The 22,823-nt window shown below is 43.3% G+C and overlaps 1 protein-coding gene across 1 annotated transcript; it reads left to right on the top strand.

Moving 5' to 3' along the window:
• The first annotated feature begins 3,891 nt into the window (after positions 1 to 3,891).
• LOC137547749 (C-X-C motif chemokine 10-like) lies at positions 3,892 to 8,344 on the top strand. Its single transcript, XM_068271116.1, has 4 exons — positions 3,892 to 3,980; positions 4,103 to 4,226; positions 5,496 to 5,579; positions 7,735 to 8,344. The coding sequence occupies exons 1-4, from the start codon at positions 3,920 to 3,922 to the stop codon at positions 7,769 to 7,771; spliced, it is 306 nt and encodes a 101-aa protein (XP_068127217.1). The 5' UTR covers positions 3,892 to 3,919; the 3' UTR covers positions 7,772 to 8,344.
• Positions 8,345 to 22,823: the final 14,479 nt, after the last annotated feature.

The following is a 22,823-nucleotide window of genomic DNA, read 5'->3' as shown; positions in this document are numbered from 1 at the left end:
TCCTCATTTCACTTATCCTTACAGTACACGCTGACTGGCAGCAGTACAGTGGCAGTACAGAAATGCTATACAGTACCACTATTCCCAGCAGCGACACAGAGCACAATGCTATACAGTGACGGGTGAGCGGTGTACCACTATTCCCAGCAGCGACACAGAGCACAATGCTATACAGTGGCGGGTGAGCGGTGTACCACTATTCCCAGCAGACACAGAACAGTACACAGAATGCTATATAGTGTGGCTGAACGAGCGGTGTACCACTATTCCCAGCAGACACAGAACAGTACACAGAATGCTATATAGTGTGGCTGAACGAGCGGTGTACTACTGTTCCCAGCAGACACAGAACAGTACACAGAATGCTATATAGTGTGGCTGAACGAGCGGTGTACTACTGTTCCCAGCAGACACAGAACAGTACACAGAATGCTATATAGTGTGGCTGAGCGAGCGGTGTACCACTATTCCCAGCAGACACAGAACAGTACACAGAATGCTATATAGTGTGGCTGAACGAGCGTTGTACCACTATTCCCAGCAGACACAGAACAGTACACAGAATGCTATATAGTGTGGCTGAACGAGCGGTGTACCACTATTCCCAGCAGACACAGAACAGTACACAGAATGCTATATAGTGTGGCTGAACGAGCGGTGTACTACTGTTCCCAGCAGACACAGAACAGTACACAGAATGCTATATAGTGTGGCTGAACGAGCGGTGTACTACTGTTCCCAGCAGACACAGAACAGTACACAGAATGCTATATAGTGTGGCTGAACGAGCGGTGTACTACTGTTCCCAGCAGACACAGAACAGTACACAGAATGCTATATAGTGTGGCTGAAAGAGCGGTGTACTACTGTTCCCAGCAGACACAGAACAGTACACAGAATGCTATATAGTGTGGCTGAACGAGCGGTGTACCACTATCCCCAGCAGACACAGAACAGTACACAGAATGCTATATAGTGTGGCTGAACGAGCGGTGTACTACTGTTCCCAGCAGACACAGAACAGTACACAGAATGCTATATAGTGTGGCTGAACGAGCGGTGTACTACTGTTCCCAGCAGACACAGAACAGTACACAGAATGCTATATAGTGTGGCTGAACGAGCGGTGTACTACTGTTCCCAGCAGACACAGAACAGTACACAGAATGCTATATAGTGTGGCTGAACGAGCGGTGTACCACTATTCCCAGCAGACACAGAACAGTACACAGAATGCTATATAGTGTGGCTGAACGAGCGGTGTACTACTGTTCCCAGCAGTGACACACAATGACTGGGGGGGACCCTGGCTAGCGTGGCTGGAGCGCGAACTACCCTGCCTGCCTACCCAAAGCTAAACCCACAGACAAATGGCGGAGATATGACGTGGTTCGGGTATTTATTTACCCGAACCACGTGACCGTTCGGCCAATCAGAGCGCGTTCGGGTCCGAACCACGTGACCCGTTCGGCCAATCACAGCGCTAGCCGAACGTTCGGGGAACGTTCGGCCATGCGCTCTTAGTTCGGCCATGTGGCCGAACGGTTTGGCCGAGCACCGTCAGGTGTTCGGCCGAACTCGAACATCACCCGAACAGGGTGATGTTCTGCAGAACCCGAACAGTGGCGAACACTGTTCGCCCAACACTACTAGGCAGCTGCTCCATCCCGATCTCCATCTTCTGCCCGCATACATCTTCTCCATCTTTGCATGCATCTTCTCCATTTAGTGCATGTTATTTGTTAATAACATGCACCCGGGATAGAGAAGAGCCAGGCAGTGTGGCTGAAGGTGGTGATCGGGTGACGCAGCAGCCGCCAAGATAGGTGAGATATTTCAAGGCAGCTGAACTAATGAACATGCAGGGCCATGGAAAGCAGTCGGGGAAGGCCACCTGGGGGATCTGGGGGCATGGGGGTCCATGAAGCAGTCGGGGCCCTAGGACAATTGACCATGGACAATGGCAGCACAGAGCTTTGCAGCAACTGGAGCGGAAGTCGGTTGCGTCTATTTTTCCAAAGGAATTGGCCAAGGAGAGAGTGAAACTTAATAAATAGCTTTCATGGGAGGAAAATGGGGGGATGCCACATGGTGTATAGGACCTTAGATAACAAAATCATTTTAGTTAGCACATCCTGTGACATTAAGGAAGAGTTTATTCCAAGCCCTACGTTTAGCACAGATATGCTCAATGAGCAGGGTCTAGTTAAGGTCTATAAAATCATCTGGTATTCTGGAAACCTTTATCCCTAAATATGTTGATGTTTTTATATCTCCATGCCATGAGTGTACGCGTCCAGATAGACCAGATCAGCTCCTATCTGGACAATTACGGTCGTCCAGATAGGATTAAGGAGTTAATTTTAAAGAGAAACTGTAACCAAGAACTGAACTTCATCCCACTCAGTCGCTGATCAGTAGCTCATTTTACATGAGAAATCTATTCCTTTTCACAAACAGATCATCAGGGGGCTCTGTATGGCTAATATTGTTATGAAACCCCTTCCACAGGAAACTGTGAGGACTATGGTCCTGGCAGTTTCCTGTCTGTGAACCTCGTTGCATTGTGGAAAAATAACTGTTTCCAACTGCAAAAAAAGCAAGCAGCAGCTAATTCCAGTGACATCACCTGCCAGCAGTAAAAATGTCACCATGTGATAAATGTCAGAATGTAAATCAGGGAGAGGAAAGCTTTTACAATGGGCAAAGACTGACTAAATCATTTATACATAATTATTGTAATTAACCCTTACTGCACCCTAATACTGTAATAACTAAGGCCCCATTCATATTTATCAGAATTTGCATCATTGTGCATTTTTGTGGTCATCACACATCCAATGTACTTCAGTGGCATTGTGTTATTGATCACCTTCTCTATTTTTCTGTGTTTTGCATTTTACGATTTTATTGCATTGAAAAATTGCATGGCGGAAATGCAGAGAAGTAACAGAAAGTCCCCTTTTGTGTGGAAAATTGTGTGCAGAATTTGCATGGATAAGTGTGAACAATATCAGAAGCAGGCCTATATGTGGCTAATTGAAGAGAGGCGGAAGATGGACTGGCACCGTGATATAGGACAGGTAATGTATAAGCGCACATTTAAATTGCAGGAACATAGCTGGGGGTTTCATCGCATTCCTCCAAAATCAAACATCTTGCATCATGTCCAACAGATTAATGTGACTAATTTCTGCCTGAAATTGGTTGCATCGCTGATTGGGCATGCACTTCGCAGCCTCGATTTTCATCTGATTCCGATTATAATAATAAAATCAGATGGTTAATCGGGCGCTAAATCCTCTAAATTTATGGCCACCTGCCTAACACTGCTGTCAAAATGATCTCAAAAGATGCCTTTAGCTGCCCACATGTTGTATTCTTTATTTTTATTTATTTTTTTATTTTTATTTTTTTTTATGAAAATGATTTAAATAAGGAATGTTTCCCCTATTTTATGGTAGAATTAGTAAAGGAAATTTACATGATGGCCTATGCTGCTACATTAATTAATACTGTAGTAGTAGTAGTAGTGGTAGTAAGGAGGTCTTGAGAAACCATAATGCTGCATAAGAAAATGCGTGGGTCACTATATACAGTAGGTGTGTGGAAAGTTTCATCATGACTTGAATGTTTGACCTATGGTCAGCCGCAGAGCTTTCATGGAAAAGGATGTTCTTGCACGAAACAGACCACTGAGCGGTTATGTGTAGGCAGGGGAAAGTCTTCAACTTGACTTTCAGTTCTTACCTACCAAAATAAAAATAGGAAGGAAACTAGATAATGCTGGTGTTTCCCACCAGTCATGACATAATGGAATTACACAATCCTCCACAATTGTATATATAGAGAAGAAGCCTGCTATACTTCTCACAACTGTCTGCACTAGAACCTAGAGAGATCTCTATCATCTTACAACATGGACAGCAAATACACCACCATCCTCTGTGTCCTCCTGATCTCTGTTCCTCTCATACAAGGTACAGTCACTGTATGTTATTTATATTATGTGAAAGGTTATATAAACACAGATTATTTAATGTGCTTCCTTTTCCATTGTCTAGATAAGCACTCATCATTCATTCTTTACATTTGTAATCAGGGTTTGCAGTCCTTCGAGGGAAGCGCTGTTCCTGCACCAAAATATCTCCTCATCTTAATGTCAAGGCGATAGCAAAACTGGAGGTTTTCCCAAGAAGTTCCTCATGTGAAAACATCGAGTACATGTAAGTATGGGTCACATCATATAGACATTGCTTACTTTCATAGTTTGCAAATATATTGTGCTAGCACTGTACTCATGCTACCTACATAGATGCTACATACATCAATGTAAAGACAACTGGAGCAAAAGGCTGTCCAGAGCAACCAATTGGGTTTCAGCTGGTGAAGGATACGGACTGGTTGTTCTGGGCAACTGCTTCAATTTTCCTCTACTTTTCTTTTTTTTCCTGTCCTGACTCACCAGGCTCATTATCTTTATTTCAAAAGTTTGTTCATCTTAAAAGAGAACCCCCTCCTCATGATGATAAACTTGCCATTAAAAATAGGCCCTATTAAATAAAATTACTGCATACAAATAAAAATGCACATATTACTTACCAAATGTGTAATAGGCTAGCTACTGACCTCTCAAACTGACAAAGCTCCAGTTGGAAGGAAACTCCTTTTTGATCTTCCAGATCACAAATTTGTGACACAGATCCAAAAATGACATTTCCTGGCTTTTCTTCAACCTATGACAATTGAGTATGTGATTAGAACAGAAAGTAGTGAAAGTAGAAATACTGGTTTCCTGTCTAATCAATGAGAGTAAATGTATTGCCCAAATAATACAAAATACACAATTATTTAAAACTCATTGGTGTCTGCCAGTCAGCAGTTGTTAGCCAGTGGACCAGATCCTATGCAAGAGCACCATAAGGGTGCCCATTAACAGTGCAATTTTATTGAACGGTCGACTTTCCAATTCGATAATTATGATTGGAAGAAATTGATCTGCCCCTAAATTAGATAGAAAATGTAACAGATCCAATCATTTCAAATGGAATCGATACACAAAATAAAATGATTGACAAATCAATCATATGTTGGTACCATCAACAATATCAAATCAGATCGAGCGAAAGTTCAGTCAATTGCTAAAATTGCATTGTTAATCAATGCCTTAAAACTTACTCTAAACACAATAAAATATTATTTTAATTATGAAACTATTTCTGACATTTTTAATGTCTCGCAAAGCCAATCCCTTTCTTCCACTGTGATATATCACTTCTCATAAAGGAGGCTTTGTTTTGTATTTTGAGTACAGTAAATATGCCAGGGCTGTGCCTAAGAATGACAACAAAAAAGATCTGTAATTGTGGTTCAATAACCACAATGCCCTGACCTTAGAAAACTGCTGAAGTGACAGTAAGGGGGAACTGAAGTTGTTTCACACACTGGAAATGTCAACATTTACTAACAGTGCCCTATCTCCTATCTTTCCTCAGTGTCACAATGAAACCCTTTGGTGCCAAAAGATGTGTTAGTCCTGACTTGAAAGAAGTAAAGGCTCTGCTGAGCGGAAATAATCGGTATGTTGTGTCTCTGCTACTACATTTCTACAGATGTGTTTTACAACTGACTTTCTTAAATTGCAACTGGGCAATATCTTTTTCAGCAAAGTCTTAACAAAGCCAAGCAACTGGGCCATAATCTTTCCAGTTAATTGTGATCTCAATCATTCCTATATATATATACGGTATATATATATATATATATATATATATATATATATATATATATATATATATATATATATATATGTGAGTACAGTATATACTTGTATTCTTTTGTTTTGATATCTCCCAAACTGACTGAAATAGTCAACAAAAGTCAGGTAAAATGACTGACAACATAGCACTGAGTGCCATGTGCATGCATTTTTGAAAGATACCATTTGATGTACTTGTGTAGAAAAAGGTAGCGGTTTATTAAAAGCAGTGTTATGTTATCAGTTATGTGTTATATTAATAGGACGCCAGCTTTACCATTTTAATTTTAATTTCTGGTAGAGTGGAAAGAGTGGACAAGGGTTACAAACTGGTAAAAAAGTTTTTTTTGCTGTCAAAATACCAGTCAAAGAGATGTTTTCTCACTTCCTGTTTATAGAAGGAGTGGCTAGATCTCTTCAAAGGACAACTGACTTGATTGAGGCTGCCATATTTATTTACTTTTAAACAATACTGGTTGCCTGGCATCCAGCTAATCTATAATGCATCAGTAGTGTCTGGATCACACGCCTGAAACAAGCATGTGACAAATGCTATCAAACTTAGGACTCCCAAGGCGAATGAGTATAATCTATTTTTACTCACCTGGGGCTTCTTCCAGCCCCTATCAGCTGTTTCACTCCCTCGCCTCAGCTCTCATCCTCCTCTGTGTCCCCCTGGCCGCCCGCACAGAGTGGCAACCCGCCGGCGAGTCATCTCTTCTGTGCCTGCCCGCGCGTCCATGTCATCTAGTGCATACTGCGCCTGCGCAGTAGTATTGCACAGGTGCAGTATGGACCAGATGACTTGAACAGGCAGGCACGGGAAAGACAACCCACGGGCGAGTCACCAATCATTACGGGCGGACAGCAGGACACCGAGAAGGACTGATGCAGTGGCGAGGGACTGAAACAGCTGATAGGGGCTGGAAGAAGCCCCAGGTGAGTAAAAATAGATTATACTCATTCACCTCAAGAGTCCTTTAAGTCAAACCTTTGATCTGCATGCTTGTTCAGGGTTAGACAGAGGAAGAAGATCGGCGGGACACCCAGGCATACTTACTCACTGCCCATATAACTTTTTTGGGGCTGTTCACAGTACTGCATTGTGTTGTAATTGATCGCGTTATTCTAACTCACTGCATGCAGGCTTTAAAGTCAATGTCCAGTCTCCATTGCAGTTCACACACATTTTAATGTGTGGGTTATACAACTGCCGATTTTTAAATCCAGCCTATATGTTTGAGAACAGACAGAACCTTTGTCAGGTTTCTGCTGCTGTCATTTACTGTCGTTACTTGTGACACAATGCATTCCTATGAAATCCCTTGGTTTACGACAAACAAGTTTGGGAATTTTCCTTAAAAAGCAAAAAAAAACAGAAATCAAAACCTGGCAGAGGTTGTAATCCTTCCTATTCAGAACAGCCCGGAGTAAGCTTAAGTGTAGGCTAGGCTGGATTTACATCTCGGGAGCCTATAGGCTGAGACAATCTGATGCTCTAAATTCCACCGAACCTGCGAAACCTGATGCGTTTTCACCCACTGAACCACACTGCAAGCATCCAGGCTGCCCCTGTTCCCTGGCTGGCCTGACTGTCACCCCTCCTCTCCTTCCCCTGTCTGGCTTGCTTGCACAGCCCCATCCAGGCCTCTATACTGTCTTGGCAATGACCAGCATGGTGAGGGAACATTGAGAGCTGGAGAGGCAGGCTGATCTGCTCCAGGAGCAGTGATGTCAGCAGAGCTCCAGGATGGTGAGCGCAGGTTTACAAACCCATGACAGCCCCCTCTCAGCACACTAGGCTCATGCCTAGTGTACCTTGTGCTATGTTCAGCTGTGCTTATAGTAATGTATTTGATTAGACCTGTTATATCCAAATATGGCTGTGCGTATAGTAATGTCTTTGATTTAGACCTCGTATATCCATATAGACAAATACTGGATGTCTTATGAATTATGTTTCTTTAATCTTCTAGATTCCTCAAACACATTCCAGTAGTAAAGCATCAGTGAATGTACAGACAAGACGAGAAACAGCAGACGACAATGACATTTGAAGGCATACCTTCCATCTTTCCAAGCGGCATATTACTGTGAATAGCTGTGCTTCTCTCCAAGCAACCTGGAGATGCTGATCTTTAATTGAGCTGTATATTTTGTTAAATTATTTTATGTAAAATAAGCCTGTCTAGGTATGAAAAACACTCATTAATGGGTTTTTATACATCTGCTCAGAAAGTGGAAATAACAAGCTTTATCTATGCAAATCAACCATACACTATTCAATTATCACTTGATTTGTTTTGTTTTTATGATCGATATTACAATCAATATTATGAACAAGGAGCAGATTTGCAGAATGGGAGCCTAAAGTTTTTTAAACTCCACCCCCTGAGCAGACAAGAACAAAGTGCTTTCGGACAGCGGGACTTTATAGACTGGGTAAAAGAGAAAGCAAAACTTACAATGCAACAAATTATGACTAATAGTTTTTATTTATACATGTAAATACTGTACATAGCACATAGTAATATATAGTATTCAGATTAATTTATGTCAATATTTTTTTACTTTATAAATCATAAGACGTGTACTCTATTTTTTTTTTAATAAAATGGATTTAAAAAGTGTTTGTTATGGTGTCATCATCTTCTTTAGACTGCACTTAAAGCACTTAAAGGAGCAGTTATATTTCTTAAAGTGTAATGTTCAGCTAGCAACATTATACTTCAAGTCTTCTTTTGTGTTGCTAGTTATGGATGTATTATTACTGCTCCTGAGCGGCCCTGGCCATGCAGGTCCTCGCTCCCGCTCACGACTCCGGGAGTGTCCTGCGTAGGTGCAGGACGTGTACTGCACCTGCGCAGGACATTCCCGGTGAAGTGAGAGGGAGTGAGGACGTACACAGCCAGACCCGCAGTGGCCAACGGTGTTAAAGTCGCAAAAACTGTAAGTAAGCCGCAGCAGTGACCAGAGGATCATTTTGTCCTGGCACGGGCACAGGACTTCTGCGGCCGGGGAGGCGGTAGAAGCCCCAGGTAAATTCAACTTTTTCTTCTTCAACTTACAGTTGTTCTTTAAAGCATGACTTCAATTTTCTTTCTGTTTGCTTTTCACTTATGTCGGGAAAGGTTTTACATTGTCCAATTCTGCCCCCCCCCCCCCTCCCGTGCCCCGCTCCCAAGGTTTCTATGCATAATCATTCGTATGCCACAACGAAACCAGCCAAGAACATCCACAGTATGAGAGATGTAAGCACAGGCTGTACTGTTCAAAGCATATTCTATAGAAGTGATTATTACCAACATAGCACCATTGAAGAGCTAAAACTGTGGTTGAAGGAGGGTCCAAGGGTGCTGGTGTGGTTACAACCTCTGCATGTCCTATTGCTACGCCACTGCATACACACATCGATTTTTACATTCTATTCACAGGCAGATTCTGTCACTCTGATGCAATCTGTTGGGGAGCTATTGCGCAACATATCAGGTTCGATCATAGCTTTGATTCATTTTACTGAGAATCTATCAAAATTATCAGTAGGATCAGACGGAAACTGCAGACTGAACTGCGGTTTGATTTTCAATAGATTTCATGCTAAAAGTGCTGTGTGATGTTGGAATCCATCCATCTCCAATCAGATTCAGATCAGAGAGCAATCAATTGTTTTGGCACACTGGGTGTGTGTATGGCCACCTTAAAGAGGAGCTGTTAGGTATAGGGTCTCAGAGAAAATAAACACATATATCAGTAGCTAAACATTGGCTGTACTTACATTACATATGCATTTCACTGTCCACGTTTGGATTTCACAGAATCTTTATATAGTATTTGCAGAGAATGATGCTCCTGACAGCTCATGGCAGGTTCCATGTTCGTCTGTCTCCTATGAAGCCAAATGTGTCGTCATGTCCTGCCTGCTTCCTGATGATTCCACTCTCACAAACGCTGGTAATGAATAACACTACTGTGCAGTGAATATTAATTAGCCATGTGTGGCTAGGAACAATAGCGGACTCCTGCAGTGTACTCTGCCCGAGATTTATTAGTGCTGTGAGCTAGACTGTTACATGCTGTTGAAACTTGAGCCTCACTAGCAGCCAGGGGAGGGCCCCAGAATGCTTTTCAGTATCTGTTATTCGGCTTGCGTCCTCCTTAGGAGCCTGGGAATACGGTGCCTTGCTGTCAGCAAACATCTAAAGTAAGAGAGATTTTTAACTGCAGTATTGCCTTTTTGGCTTCCTTCTAAACTGTTTAACACAGGAGAATAGAGGTTTAAATTACCTTTTGCAGCCTGACAGTTACTCTTTAAGCCATATATCAGTGCCTGTAATTCTGATGGGGAGATTTCACCGAGTACATTTAAAAAAGGCACAGGGTAATGTCTATAGACACTGTAGATTATCAGTAATTTTACCAATATTCTACTATATCAGCAACACATATCCAACCAGTCAGGTACGCAAGCAGCTGCAGTGTGGCGCTGGAGATAGGCCACTGTGTAATTTTGCTTTGCTAGCCAGAGCAATTTTAGTGCCTGGTGGGGGAACTTTCCTATCTGCAGCTGCAGTGCAGCTATTACAGGACCACTATTGCGAAAAAAGTAGGCAGTTAAAATCTGACAGAACCAACAGGTTTTGGGTCAGTCCATCTCCTCATGGGTGATTCTCAGGGATGTCTTTGTTTTCAACAGCATTTCCTGAACAGCAGTTTAACTTGCAAAATAGTAAGATACCAGCTAGCCTCCATAATCACTTGCACACTATTTTGTCAGTTAGACTTTGCAACTGCTGTTCAGGAAATGATGTTGAAAACAAAGAAAACCCTGAGAATCCCCCATGAGGAAATGGACTGGCCCAAAACCTGTCAGTTCTGTCACATTTTAACTGCCTACTTTTTTCGCGATAGTGGTCCTTTAAATCAGGTGCCCTTTTACTGGTCATAGCCGTACATTCATCTCTTTTTACCAGGGTGCATCCTGCACCCTCTTTACCTGTGCCGACACTTACATTTTACCATATGTATGTACATATGTACCATATGTACCATATGTACATTTTACCAGTACTTCTCTAGTGTGGCTTTCAATTGTTCTGTACAATACCATTCAGTATATTATATATGAAAATCTCCCTTTTAAATCAATTCTGAAGTGACTGTTAAAACAAAAAGTTATATATTGTGCTCTGCAGTGAGAAGCCTCTGGTAAGTCTTCCCAGCTCTTAATACAGCCCAAGGATTCAGCACTGGGACCCTCTACACCTATTTGACCCAAGCAAGTCAAATAGGTTTCTTCTGGGTGTGAATACCACCATGGACGAGCAAATCCATATTGGCCATCTGTGAGTTATGTTCTTGTATGTTCAGTAGAACCAAGGCGTCCTACGTCTTCACATGTCCTTGTAGGTTCAGTAAAATGGAGGTGTTCTATCTCTTTATATGTCTTTGTAGGTTCAGTAGAATGGAGGCGTTCTATGTCTTCATATGTCCTTGTAGGTTCAGTAAAACGGAGGCGTTCTATCTCTTCATATGTCCTTATAGGTTCAGTAGAACGAAGAGGTTCCGGCACAGCTTTATTTTAACTTAGAGCTGTATACTCTTAGAGCTGTATTATAACTTAGAGCTGTATACTATTACTAATACTATTACCATCATAATGTCACAATCACATAAATGCAAAACAAAGAAAGAGCACTCTGAGATCACAGTAGAATGATAGAATGCTGTCTTATACAGGACAGGTCTTACCTGATAGTGTTGTGGCTGTCAGGAGTGCCCAGCCAATATAAGCGTTTGTCCCCTTTAAACAGCAGCTGGGGACCAGGCTTCTTCCACTGTCATCTCAGGCAGGGGGTACACGGGTGGGTTATCCAGCCGTCCGTAGAAGAGGAGGAGGATGGCAGCGGCGTTACCTCGCCAGTAGGACAGTCTGCTCACCGCTGTAGATAGGTAGCAGGAGAGCGACGCCCGTCAATTACACGCCGCTGCCCGCTTTATACTTCTATTTATAAACCAGTTTCAGGATTTTTTTATTTTTCTAAGGCCTTGGTCCACTTGAAACGCAGGTGGCTGCACTTCATATTTAGCATGCACGGCACTTGCGCTACTGTCTGATGCAATGTAGATCTTATTCATTTATATTAAATGGGATTGCACTGCGTGTGCACAAATATGCATGCAACCAGTAACTATGTGCTGTGTTACTGAGTAGAGATGGTCAATGACATGCAAGTCATTTCGAGATGATGCAGTAATCACATAAGACACTTTGTGAAATTCTTGCTTTTATCCTCCAGTGAATATGAAAAAACAGGAAACTATAGAAACAGGACTGTGCTATAAGCAGTAGGGGTGATTATACACATTTGAATTTGAAAGCTACAGATCATTTGTAAAGATACGTTATCACAGCCAAATGTATGTATTTGCAGATCAGTTGTCAGAACTTATAAAGAATAAACATAAAAGTCGACACTGAAAATTAACAGACAAGACACAAGAAAAAATAAAAGAGGAAAGACAAGAGAAATCAGACATACAACAAAATGTGAAACTCATTTGTCACATTAGTCACAACTTAAAAAAGTGCTATATTAACACCAGAACATCCTTTTAATGGGAGATTCCACTTTTGCTCAGAGTGCTCAATGACCTGACTGACAGATTTGGTAATTCTTAGCAGGCTGCATTGAACATTAAACTGTTTTGCATTATTATTGCTTTATTACCTGGCTTTTTATGGCTTACAAAACTGTGTTCATTTGTGAATGCTATATGCAGCTTTGTTAGACTGAAAAAGCAGTCTGTGGGCTTTCCAAACTTCTCCCCCATTCCATCATCACTCATATGAGATAGTCAGGGAGGAGCTAAAAGGGGGTATCACCAAGTCTTTCAATGTGAACACAGATCTAACCTCACCCAAGGGTTTAATGTGATTTTTGTTTTAAATATTGTGCTTTAGAAACAACCATGATGGGTAGGAGGCTCGGAGCCCAATGTGTGTTCTATTTTAGTATTTTTAAATACAAATAAAAAATTATATAATAAAAAGATAGACACCAGTTCATCTGGAAAAAAGTTTTTATTCAAAAAGCAATCTGACAACGTGCTTCACGGGTCATGGCCCGCTTCCTCAGGTCAATACAAAATGCCTTGATAGCATAGAGGATAGAGTGTAGGCTCCTACCCATTACCAGTCAGACCTCCTTTGGGGGTAATAGCTTTGCAGTTTTTTTGTAAAGTCTGTACACAAATATTGTTACAAAAAGTAAATCCTTTATTATAAATCCTCAAACAATTAAAACATACAATTTAAAATCAGGTGGGGATTTACATGTGAACCCAAATTGTCGGAGATCCGGGAGGACAATAAAGTGCAATAAGTGCAAATGACACACCCTGTGGGTGTGAAAAAATATGGGGGGCTAGTTTAACCACTTGCCGACCGCCCACAGCCCATGGGCGGCGGCAAAGTGGACGCCTAAAGGACCGCAATACGCCTTCAGGCGGCGCGTCCTTTAGGCATGCCGGGGGAGCGATCGCGTCATTGATGACGCGCGCTTCCCCCGGCAACTGGCTCCGCCCACCCGCCGTAACATCCCGCCGGCCATACGGAAGCGCCGGCGGGATGTTAACCCCGCGATCGCCGCTACAAAGTGTATAATACACTTTGTAATGTATACAAAGTGTATTATACAGGCTGCCTCCTGCCCTGGTGATCCCAGTGTCCGAGGGACCACCAGGGCAGGCTGCAGCCACCCTAGTCTGCACCCAAACACACTGATCTGCCCCCCCCCGCCCACTGATCGCCCACAGCACCCCTCAGACCCCCCACTGCCCACCCCCCAGACCCCTGTTTGCACCCAATCACCCCCCTAATAACCCATCAATCACTCCCTGTCACTATCTGTCAACGCTATTTTTTTTTATCCCCCCCCTGCCCCCTGCCCCCTCCTGATCACCCCCCCACCCCTCAGATTCTCCCCAGACCCCCCCCAGACCCCTCCCCCCCCCTGTGTACTGTATGCATCTATCTTCCCTGATAACCTGTCAATCACCCGTCAATCACCCATCAATCACCCATCAATCACCCATCAATCACCCCCTGTCACTGCCACCCAACAATCAGCCCCTAACCTGCCCCTTGCGGGCAATCTGATCACCCACCCACACCAATAGATCGCCCGCAGATCCGACATCAGATCACCTCCCAAATCCATTGTTTACATCTATTCTCTCCTCTAAACACCCACTAATTACCCATCAATCACCCATCAATCACCCCCTATCACCACCTGTCACTTTTACCTATCAGATCAGACCCTAATCTGCCCCTTGCGGGCACCCAATCACCCGCCAACACGCTCAGATTGCCCTCTGACCCCCCCTTATCAATTCGCCAGTGCATTAATTACATCTGTTCTTCCCTGTAATAACCCACTGATCACCTGTCAATCACCTGCCAATCACCTATCACCCATCAATCACCCCCTGTCACCCCCTGTCACTGCCACCCATCAATCAGCCCCTAACCTGCCCCTTGCGGGCAATCTGATCACCCACCCACACCATTAGATCGCCCGCAAACCCGCCGTCAGATTACCTCCCAAATGTATTGTTTACATCTGTTATCTTCTCTAAACACCCACTAATTACCCATCAATCACCCATCAATCACCCCCTATCACCACCTGTCACTGTTACCTATCAGATCAGACCCTAAGCTGCCCCTTGCGGGCACCCAATCACCCGCCCACACGCTCAGATTGCCCTCAGACCCCCCCCCCCCCCCTTATCAATTCACCAGTGCATTAATTACATCTGTCCTTCCCTGTAATAACCCACTGATCACCTGTCAATCACCTATCACCCATCAATCACCCCCTGTCACTGCCACCCAACAATCAGCCCCTAACCCGCCCTTGCGGGCAAACTGATCACCCACCCACACCAATAGATCGCCCGCAGATCCGACATCAGATCACCACCCAAGCGCAGTGTTTCCATCTATTCTCTCCTCTAAACACCCACTAATTACCCATCAATCACCCCCTATCACCACCTGTCACTGTTACCCATCAGATCAGACCCTAATCTGCCCCTTGCGGGCACCCAATCACCCGCCTACACGCTCAGATTGCCCTCAGACCCCCCCTTATCAATTCGCCAGGGCATTATTTACATCTGTCCTTCCCTGTAATAACCCACTGATCACCTGTCAATCACCTGTCAATCACCCCCTGTCACTGCCACCCATCAATCACCCCTGTCACTGCCACCCATCAATCAGCCCCTAACCTTCCCCTTGCGGGCAAACTGATCACCCACCCACACCAATAGATCGCCCGCAGATCCGACATCACATCACCACCCAAGCGCAGTGTTTCCATCTATTCTCTCCTCTAAACACCCACTAATTACCCATCAATCACCCCCTATCACCACCTGTCACTGTTACCCATCAGATCAGACCCTAATCTGCCCCTTGCGGGCACCCAATCACCCGCCTACACGCTCAGATTGCCCTCAGACCCCCCCTTATCAATTCGCCAGGGCATTATTTACATCTGTCCTTCCCTGTAATAACCCACTGATCACCTGTCAATCACCTATCAATCACCCATCAATCACCCCCTGTCACTGCCACCCATCAATCACCCGCTGTCACTGCCACCCATCAATCAGCCCCTAACCTGCCCCTTGCGGGCAATCTGATCACCCACCCACACCAATAGATCGCCCGCAGATCCGACGTCCGATCACCTCCCAAGTGCAGTGTTCACATCTGTTCTCTACCCTAAACACCCACTAATTACCCATCAATCACCCCCTGTCACTGCTACCTATCAGATTAGACCCCTATCTGCCCCTAGGGCACTCAATCACCCGCCCACACCCTCAGAATGCCCTCAGACCCCAGCCCTGATCACCTCGCCAGTGCATTGCTTGCATCTATTCCCCCCTCTAATCACACCTTGAGACACCCATCAATCACCTCCTGTCACCCCCTAGCACACCTACCCATCAGATCAGGCCCTAATTTGCCCCGTGTGGGCTCCTGATCACTCGGCCAAACCCTCAGATCCCCCTCAGACCCCCTTCCGATCACCTCCCCAGTGCATTGATTGCATCTATTTTCCCCTCTAACCACCCCCTGAGACACCCATCAATCACCTCCTGTCACCCCCCTAGCACTCCTATCCATCAGATCAGGCCCAATACAACCTGTCATCTAAAAGGCCACCCTGCTTATGACCGGTTCCACAAAATTCGCCCCCTCATAGACCACCTGTCATCAAAATTTGCAGATGCTTATACCCCTGAACAGTCATTTTGAGACATTTGGTTTCCAGACTACTCACGGTTTTGGGCCCGTAAAATGCCAGGGCGGTATAGGAACCCCACAAGTGACACCATTTTAGAAAAAAAGACACCCCAAGGTATTCTGTTAGGTGTATGACGAGTTCATAGAAGATTTTATTTTTTGTCAAAAGTTAGCGGAAATTGATTTTTATTGGGTTTTTTTCACAAAGTGTCATTTTTCACTAACTTGTGACAAAAAAATAAAATCTTCTATGAACTCGCCATACACCTAACGGAATACCTTGGGGTGTCTTCTTTCTAAAATGGGGTCACTTGTGGGGTTCCTATACTGCCCTGGCATTTTAGGGGCCCTAAACCACGAGGAGTAGTCAAGAAAACAAATGCCTCAAAATGACCCGTGAATAGGACGTTGGGCCCCTTAGCGCACCTAGGCTGCAAAAAAGTGTCACACATGTGGTACCGCCGTACTCAGGAAAAGTAGTATAATGTGTTTTGGGGTGTATTTTTACACATACCCATGCTGGGTGGGAGAAATTTCTATGTAAATGGTCAATTGTGTGTAAAACAAATCAAACAATTGTCATTTACAGAGATATTTCTCCCACTTAGCATGGGTATGTGTAAAAATACACCCCAAAACACATTATACTACTTCTCCTGAGTACGGCGGTACCACATGTGTGGCACTTTTTTACACCCTAAGTACGCTAAGGGGCCCAAAGTCCAATGAGTACCTTTAGGATTTCACAGGTCATTTTGCGACATTTGGTTTCAAGACTACTCCTCACGGTTTAGGGCCCCTAAAATGCCAGGGCAGTATAGTAACCCCACAAATGACCCCATTCTAGAAAGAAGACACCCAAAGGTATTCCGTTAGGAGTATGGTGAGTTCATAGAAGATTTTATTTTTTGTCAAAAGTTAGCGGAAAATTGATTTTTATTGTTTTTTTCACAAAGTGTCATTTTCCACTAACTTTTGACAAAAAATAAAATCTTCTATGAACTCACCATACTCCTAACGGAATACCTTGGGGTGTCTTCTTTCTAAAATGGGGTCATTTGTGGGGTTCCTATACTGAACTGGCATTTTAGGGGCCCTAAACCGTGAGGAGTAGTCTGGAAATCAAATTCCGCAAAATGACCTGTGAAATCCTAAAGGTACTCATTGGACTTTGGGCCCTTTAGCGCAGTTAGGGTGCAAAAAAGTGCCACACATGTGGTATTGCCATACTCGGGAGAAGTAGTACAATGTGTTTTGGGGTGTATTTTTACACATACCCATGCTGGGTGGGAGAAATACCTCTGTAAATGACAATCTTTTGATTTTTTTACACACAATTGTCCATTTACAGAGGTATTTCTCCCACCCAGCATGGGTATGTGTAAAAATACACCCCAAAACACATTGTACTACTTCTCCCGAGTACGGCGATACCACATGTGTGGCACTTTTTTGCACCCTAACTGCGCTAAAGGGCCCAAAGTCCAATGAGTACCTTTAGGATTTCACAGGTCATTTTGCGGAATTTGATTTCCAGACTACTCCTCACGGTTTAGGGCCCCTAAAATGCCAGGGCAGTATAGGAACCCCACAAATGACCCCATTTTAGAAAGAAGACACCCCAAGGTATTCCATTTGTAGTATGGTGAGTTCATAGAAGATTTTATTTTTTGTCACAAGTTAGTGGAAAATGACACTTTGTGAAAAAAACAATAAAAATCAATTTTCCGCTAACTTTTGACAAAAAATAAAATCTTCTATGAACTCACCATACTCCTAACGGAATACCTTGGGGTGTCTTCTTTCTGAAATGGGGTCATTTGTGGGGTTCCTATACTGCCCTGGCATTTTAGGGGCCCTAAACCGTGAGGAGTAGTCTGGAATTCAAATCCGGCAAAATGACTTGTGAAATCCTAAAGGTACTCATTGGACTTTGGGCCCTTTAGCGCAGTTAGGGTGCAAAAAAGTGCCACACATGTGGTATCGCCGTACTCGGGAGAAGTAGTACAATGTGTTTTGGGGTGTATTTTTACACATACCCATGCTGGGTGGGAGAAATAACTCTGTAAATGGACAATTGTGTGTAAAAAAAATGAAAAAATTGTCATTTACAGAGATATTTCTCCCACCCAGCATGGGTATGTGTAAAAATACACCCCAAAACACATTCTACTACTTCTCTTGAGTACGGCAATACCACATGTGTGGCACTTTTTTGCAGCCTAACTGCGCTAAGGGGCCCAAAGTCCAATGAGCACCTTTAGGCTTTACAGGGGTGCTTACAAATTAGCACCCCCCAAAATGCGAGGATAGTAAACACACCCCACAAATGACCCCATTTTGGAAAGTAGACACTTCAAGGTATTCAGAGAGGGGCATGGTGAGTCCGTGGCAGATTTCATTTTTTTTTGTCGCAAGTTAGAAGAAATGGATTCTTTTTTTTTTTCTTTTTTTTTGTCACAAAGTGTCATTTTCCGCTTACTTGTGACAAAAAATAATATCTTCTATGAACTCACTATGCCTCTCAGTGAATACTTTGGGATGTCTTCTTTCCAAAATGGGGTCATTTGGGGGGTATTTATACTATCCTGGAATTCTAGCCCCTCATGAAACATGACAGGGGGTCAGAAAAGTCATAGATGCTTGAAAATGGCAAAATTCACTTTTTGCACCATAGTTTGTAAACGCTATAACTTTTACCCAAACCAATAAATATACACTGAATGGTTGTTTTTTTTATCAAAAACATGTTTGTCCACATTTTTCGCGCTGCATGTATACAGAAATTTTACTTTATTTGAAAATTGTCAGCACAGAAAGTTAAAAAAATCATTTTTTTGCCAAAATTCATGTCTTTTTTGATGAATATAATAAAAAGTAAAAATCGCAGGAGCAATCAAATAGCACCAAAAGAAAGCTTTATTAGTGACAAGAAAAGGAGCCAAAATTCATTTAGGTGGTAGGTTGTATGAGCGAGCAATAAACCGTGAAAGCTGCAGTGGTCTGAATGGAAAAAAAGTGGCCGGTCCTTAAGGGGTAGAAAGACTGTGGTCCTCAAGTGGTTAAAGTGATTCTTTAGGAAGCATGTATAATGCCTGGAAGGATGGGGGAGGGGGGGGGAAGAAGGAGGGGAAAAGGGAAGGTGGGGGGGGGGGGGGAGAAAGGGGAAACAAAGGCTTTGAGAAAGCCACAGGACGGTGGTGAATCGCAATAGCAGCGGTGGGGGACCCGTGGAGCTACCTCTTTCCGGTAGGACTGTTCACTATACTGGTGGTTTCGCTCTTTGATCACTCTCATGTATTTTGCACTTTACTTGCTATACCTCTAGCCCTGTGTGGTTTTACCTTTCTTCCTCTTTACACACATTTTCACTCACTCCTTTGTGAGGTTTTTTTCTATATTGACTTTTTACTAGTGAGTTTAATGATTACTCTCATGAGGTTGTGTGGTTGTCATCCTCATTGTTTGCAATTTGATTGATGCACATTGCACATTGCACTTTGTTTCCCCTTTCTCCCCCCCCCCCCACCTTCCCTTTTCCCCTCCTTCTTTCCCCCCCCCCCCCTCCCCCATCCTTCCTGGCATTATACATGCTTCCTAAAGAATCACTTTAAACTAGCCCCCCATATTTTTTCACACCCACAGGGTGTGTCATTTGCACTTATTGCACTTTATTGTCCTCCCGGATCTCCGACAATTTGGGTTCACATGTAAATCCCCACCTGATTTTAAATTGTATGTTTTAATTGTTTGAGGATTTATAATAAAGGATTTACTTTTTGTAACAATATTTGTGTACTGATCTGGTGCGGTTTTTTGTTTGTTCTTGTTATTGCTTCTGGTTGTCCATGCTGCACATTTCAGTGTACTGTATTACATTGAGGTAGTATTGATTGTTTTTCTTTTGGATGGTGCTCTACATGTCTTGTATGATGTATTTTTGTAAAGTCTATCGTACTACAGGAGAGCGACCATCCAGTATTCAGCAGGACCTGGAGTACCGAACAAGGACGGTTAATTCGCTGCAGGCCTATACAGTGGTTGCAGGAACTGCAACCCACCTTTGTGAGTATATATTTATATAAGTTTATCCTCCCTATACCTGGCGATACTGCACCATTGGGTTCCCGGTCTCTTCCTACTTCTCACCTAGGTATTCTTGGCCCTTACAAGAATCGCCAAAGAAAAAACCCTATAGAAACTACCATATTTATCAGTTACATCACTCAGCACAAATTGTAAAGAAGGAGTAGCTATGCAACTTTATCCACTAATTTCCCTAGAGGAATAACTTGTTTCAATAAAACTTTTATCTTTGCAATATATTGAATGCAGGGATCAGGAAGACTAATAAAAGCCATTGCAAACCATTTGATACATAAGTAGCTACTAAATTTGCACTAGTTAAGTGACTGACTCACAACCAGAGCCAGTGCTTTCATATGATCGCAGGCTCTTAGTATTCAGTATTAATTGTTATTTGTGGGCGGTTGAGATGGCGGATCCGCATCTCACGGACTTCAAAATTATATAGTGTTGATGCAGTTAGTAGATTGGCCATGTGGTGGCAGTATCTTGCCCCTAGGCCCCGATGGCGGATCCGTATCTTATAGACTTTAAGAATTACGGAGTGTGGATGTAGTTAGTAGAGGTTCCACAAGATGGCAGCAACCCATCCCAGACCCCGATGCGTCCACGCGTCTGATTGACGCGTACGGAATGACGTCAATACAGTGAAGAGCGCAGTATGGGCGGCCGCATTAGGCGACGAGCGGCGCGCAATGGATGACGCGTCTGGATGCGCTCCACCATGGTGCGCATTGACGTAAGTGGAGCGCACGGCGCGCCCCGCCGACAGGAAGTGATTTATATTCCCGGAAACATAATAGCTGGTTGGAGGTCAGACGGACATCACTCATGCTCTACAGGTGTGCCAGAGAGGTGAGTTGCTGCCATTGGCCTGTGATTGATTGGGAGGGAGTGGCCTTCGGTATATAAGAGTGGAGATGCACTGAGGGGGTTAGATGGTCTCGAGAAAGCCCTCATAGAGGGGCGAAACGATCGTCGACCTGCCTCCGCACCAATTGTACCACCTCCTGTCTGTTAAGTATCGCTGTTTTTGTCTTTTACCTTTGACATTTTATTGGAAGAATTGCATTAAAGGTTGAATTTTTTACTGAAGTAAATCATGGTGAGTAGCTCCTGGATACCATTTTTTCTCTCTTCAATGTTATAGACATAAGCTGTTTTTCATCCGGATGTTGCACCGCTGTTATAACTGTGAAAAGTAAAGTTTAGAGGCATTGGTGTGCACTCGCTCTCTTATCTATTTGCTTTCATATGGTCGAACTGGGCAATTGTCAATTAGGACCCCTAATACCAGGGACTGAATCTATGTGCTCAGTGTGGTAGGAAGGACTCGATGCCTCTCTGAATGGATTCTGATCAGAGAGTTTTCAATCATTTTTGTCACATCAGGTAGCAATCTATAAGTGTATGGGCACCTTTATACTGGCCATACAATTTGCATTCAAGTGCAATTATCACCATCTCATTGACCACCTCTAGTCCTCATATTACACAGATGCTGGTAAAACTGTACACACAAATGTCCAGTTTGATTGTATCCATGGCCATCATTAGGCCCATGAAATAAAGCCACCCAAGGTTCCAAAACAACTAATTCCTAACACACACACATCAATTTTCAATAGATTCCAGCAGGGAATCTATTGAAAAACAATCAAATTGCAGTGGGCTGTCTGTCTAACGCTGCTCTTGCCCTATCGACCTAGATTTTTCACCCTGTCCGATCAATACTTTCCATCAATTTTTGGTCAAAATTGATTGCTATTAGATCGATCGGACATTTAAAGATAGTCATTCCCATACGTTTTGATCAGAGTGATCAAATCAGCTGTGAGAAGATCAATGTGTATATGTGCACCTTTAGGATAGTCATGCATAGCTAAATAGATGGCTGACCACACTCATGATTGCTCAATTATTACGCAATGTACTAGGCTGCAATCTTGATTTAGTACAAATCTGTCCATAACTGATTAGACCTGCTATGTGTAATCAAGATTTTCTGCTGCTCCCTTTCACCATTTTCTTGGCACAAAAATTCAGTTTCACAGTGTACATTTAATTTGGAATAAGCAGAAGAATGTAAGCAGACTAAGCCATCACAATGCGTGGCCCATCTAGGGTGGTCATACACCTTACAGTACAATTCAGTGTAAGCATTGTGCTTTTCTACCACATTTTTATAGCAAGTTAGGACCACCTAATGCATTGAAGTCACATTCGATTGGTTGGCCCTCAGATTAGACAGTAGTTGTTACTAGTGCATAAAGCTTGTGCATGCCCAGTGTCAAAACACAGTTTCCTTAACTACCAGTGAGCACTCCAGTTAATCGAAAATACGCATTTCATCACTACTGACTCATGCCATTTTTATACCACCTACCATGTATGCATTTTACTGCACCTTTGTATCGATTATATTAAAGATTTTTTACACTATTGGAGGCTATCTATTGAATTTTAGCTACTATTGCTCGCCTGATGCCCAGGATTTTGGAGGGCTGATACGTATATAAGAAAGAAGATATCTGGTGAGTGTGACTATCTTCCTCTTGGTGAAATGGCCACACCCAATGGCATAGCTAGAGATTATGGTGCCCCATAGCGAAACTTTCATGGGGCCATCAGATGTAGGGACTTTTCAGCAATGCA

The sequence above is a fragment of the Hyperolius riggenbachi genome, chromosome 1, assembly GCF_040937935.1.
Source record: "Hyperolius riggenbachi isolate aHypRig1 chromosome 1, aHypRig1.pri, whole genome shotgun sequence".
In the NCBI taxonomy this organism is placed as follows: Eukaryota; Metazoa; Chordata; class Amphibia; order Anura; family Hyperoliidae; genus Hyperolius; species Hyperolius riggenbachi.
Note: the sequence above shows the minus strand (reverse complement) of the source record. Positions and strands in the feature narration are given on the sequence as shown.

What these genes read in the sequence shown, in the direction of transcription:
- LOC137547749 (XM_068271116.1), top strand. Translation starts at nt 3,920, where the DNA reads ATGGACAGCAAATACACCACCATCCTCTGTGTCCTCCTGATCTCTGTT. An exon ending in TGTGAAAACATCGAGTACAT is followed by an intron (nt 4,227 to 5,495) that starts GTAAGTATGGGT and finishes ATCTTTCCTCAG; the next exon opens with TGTCACAATGAAACCCTTTG. An exon ending in CTGCTGAGCGGAAATAATCG is followed by an intron (nt 5,580 to 7,734) that starts GTATGTTGTGTC and finishes TTAATCTTCTAG; the next exon opens with ATTCCTCAAACACATTCCAG.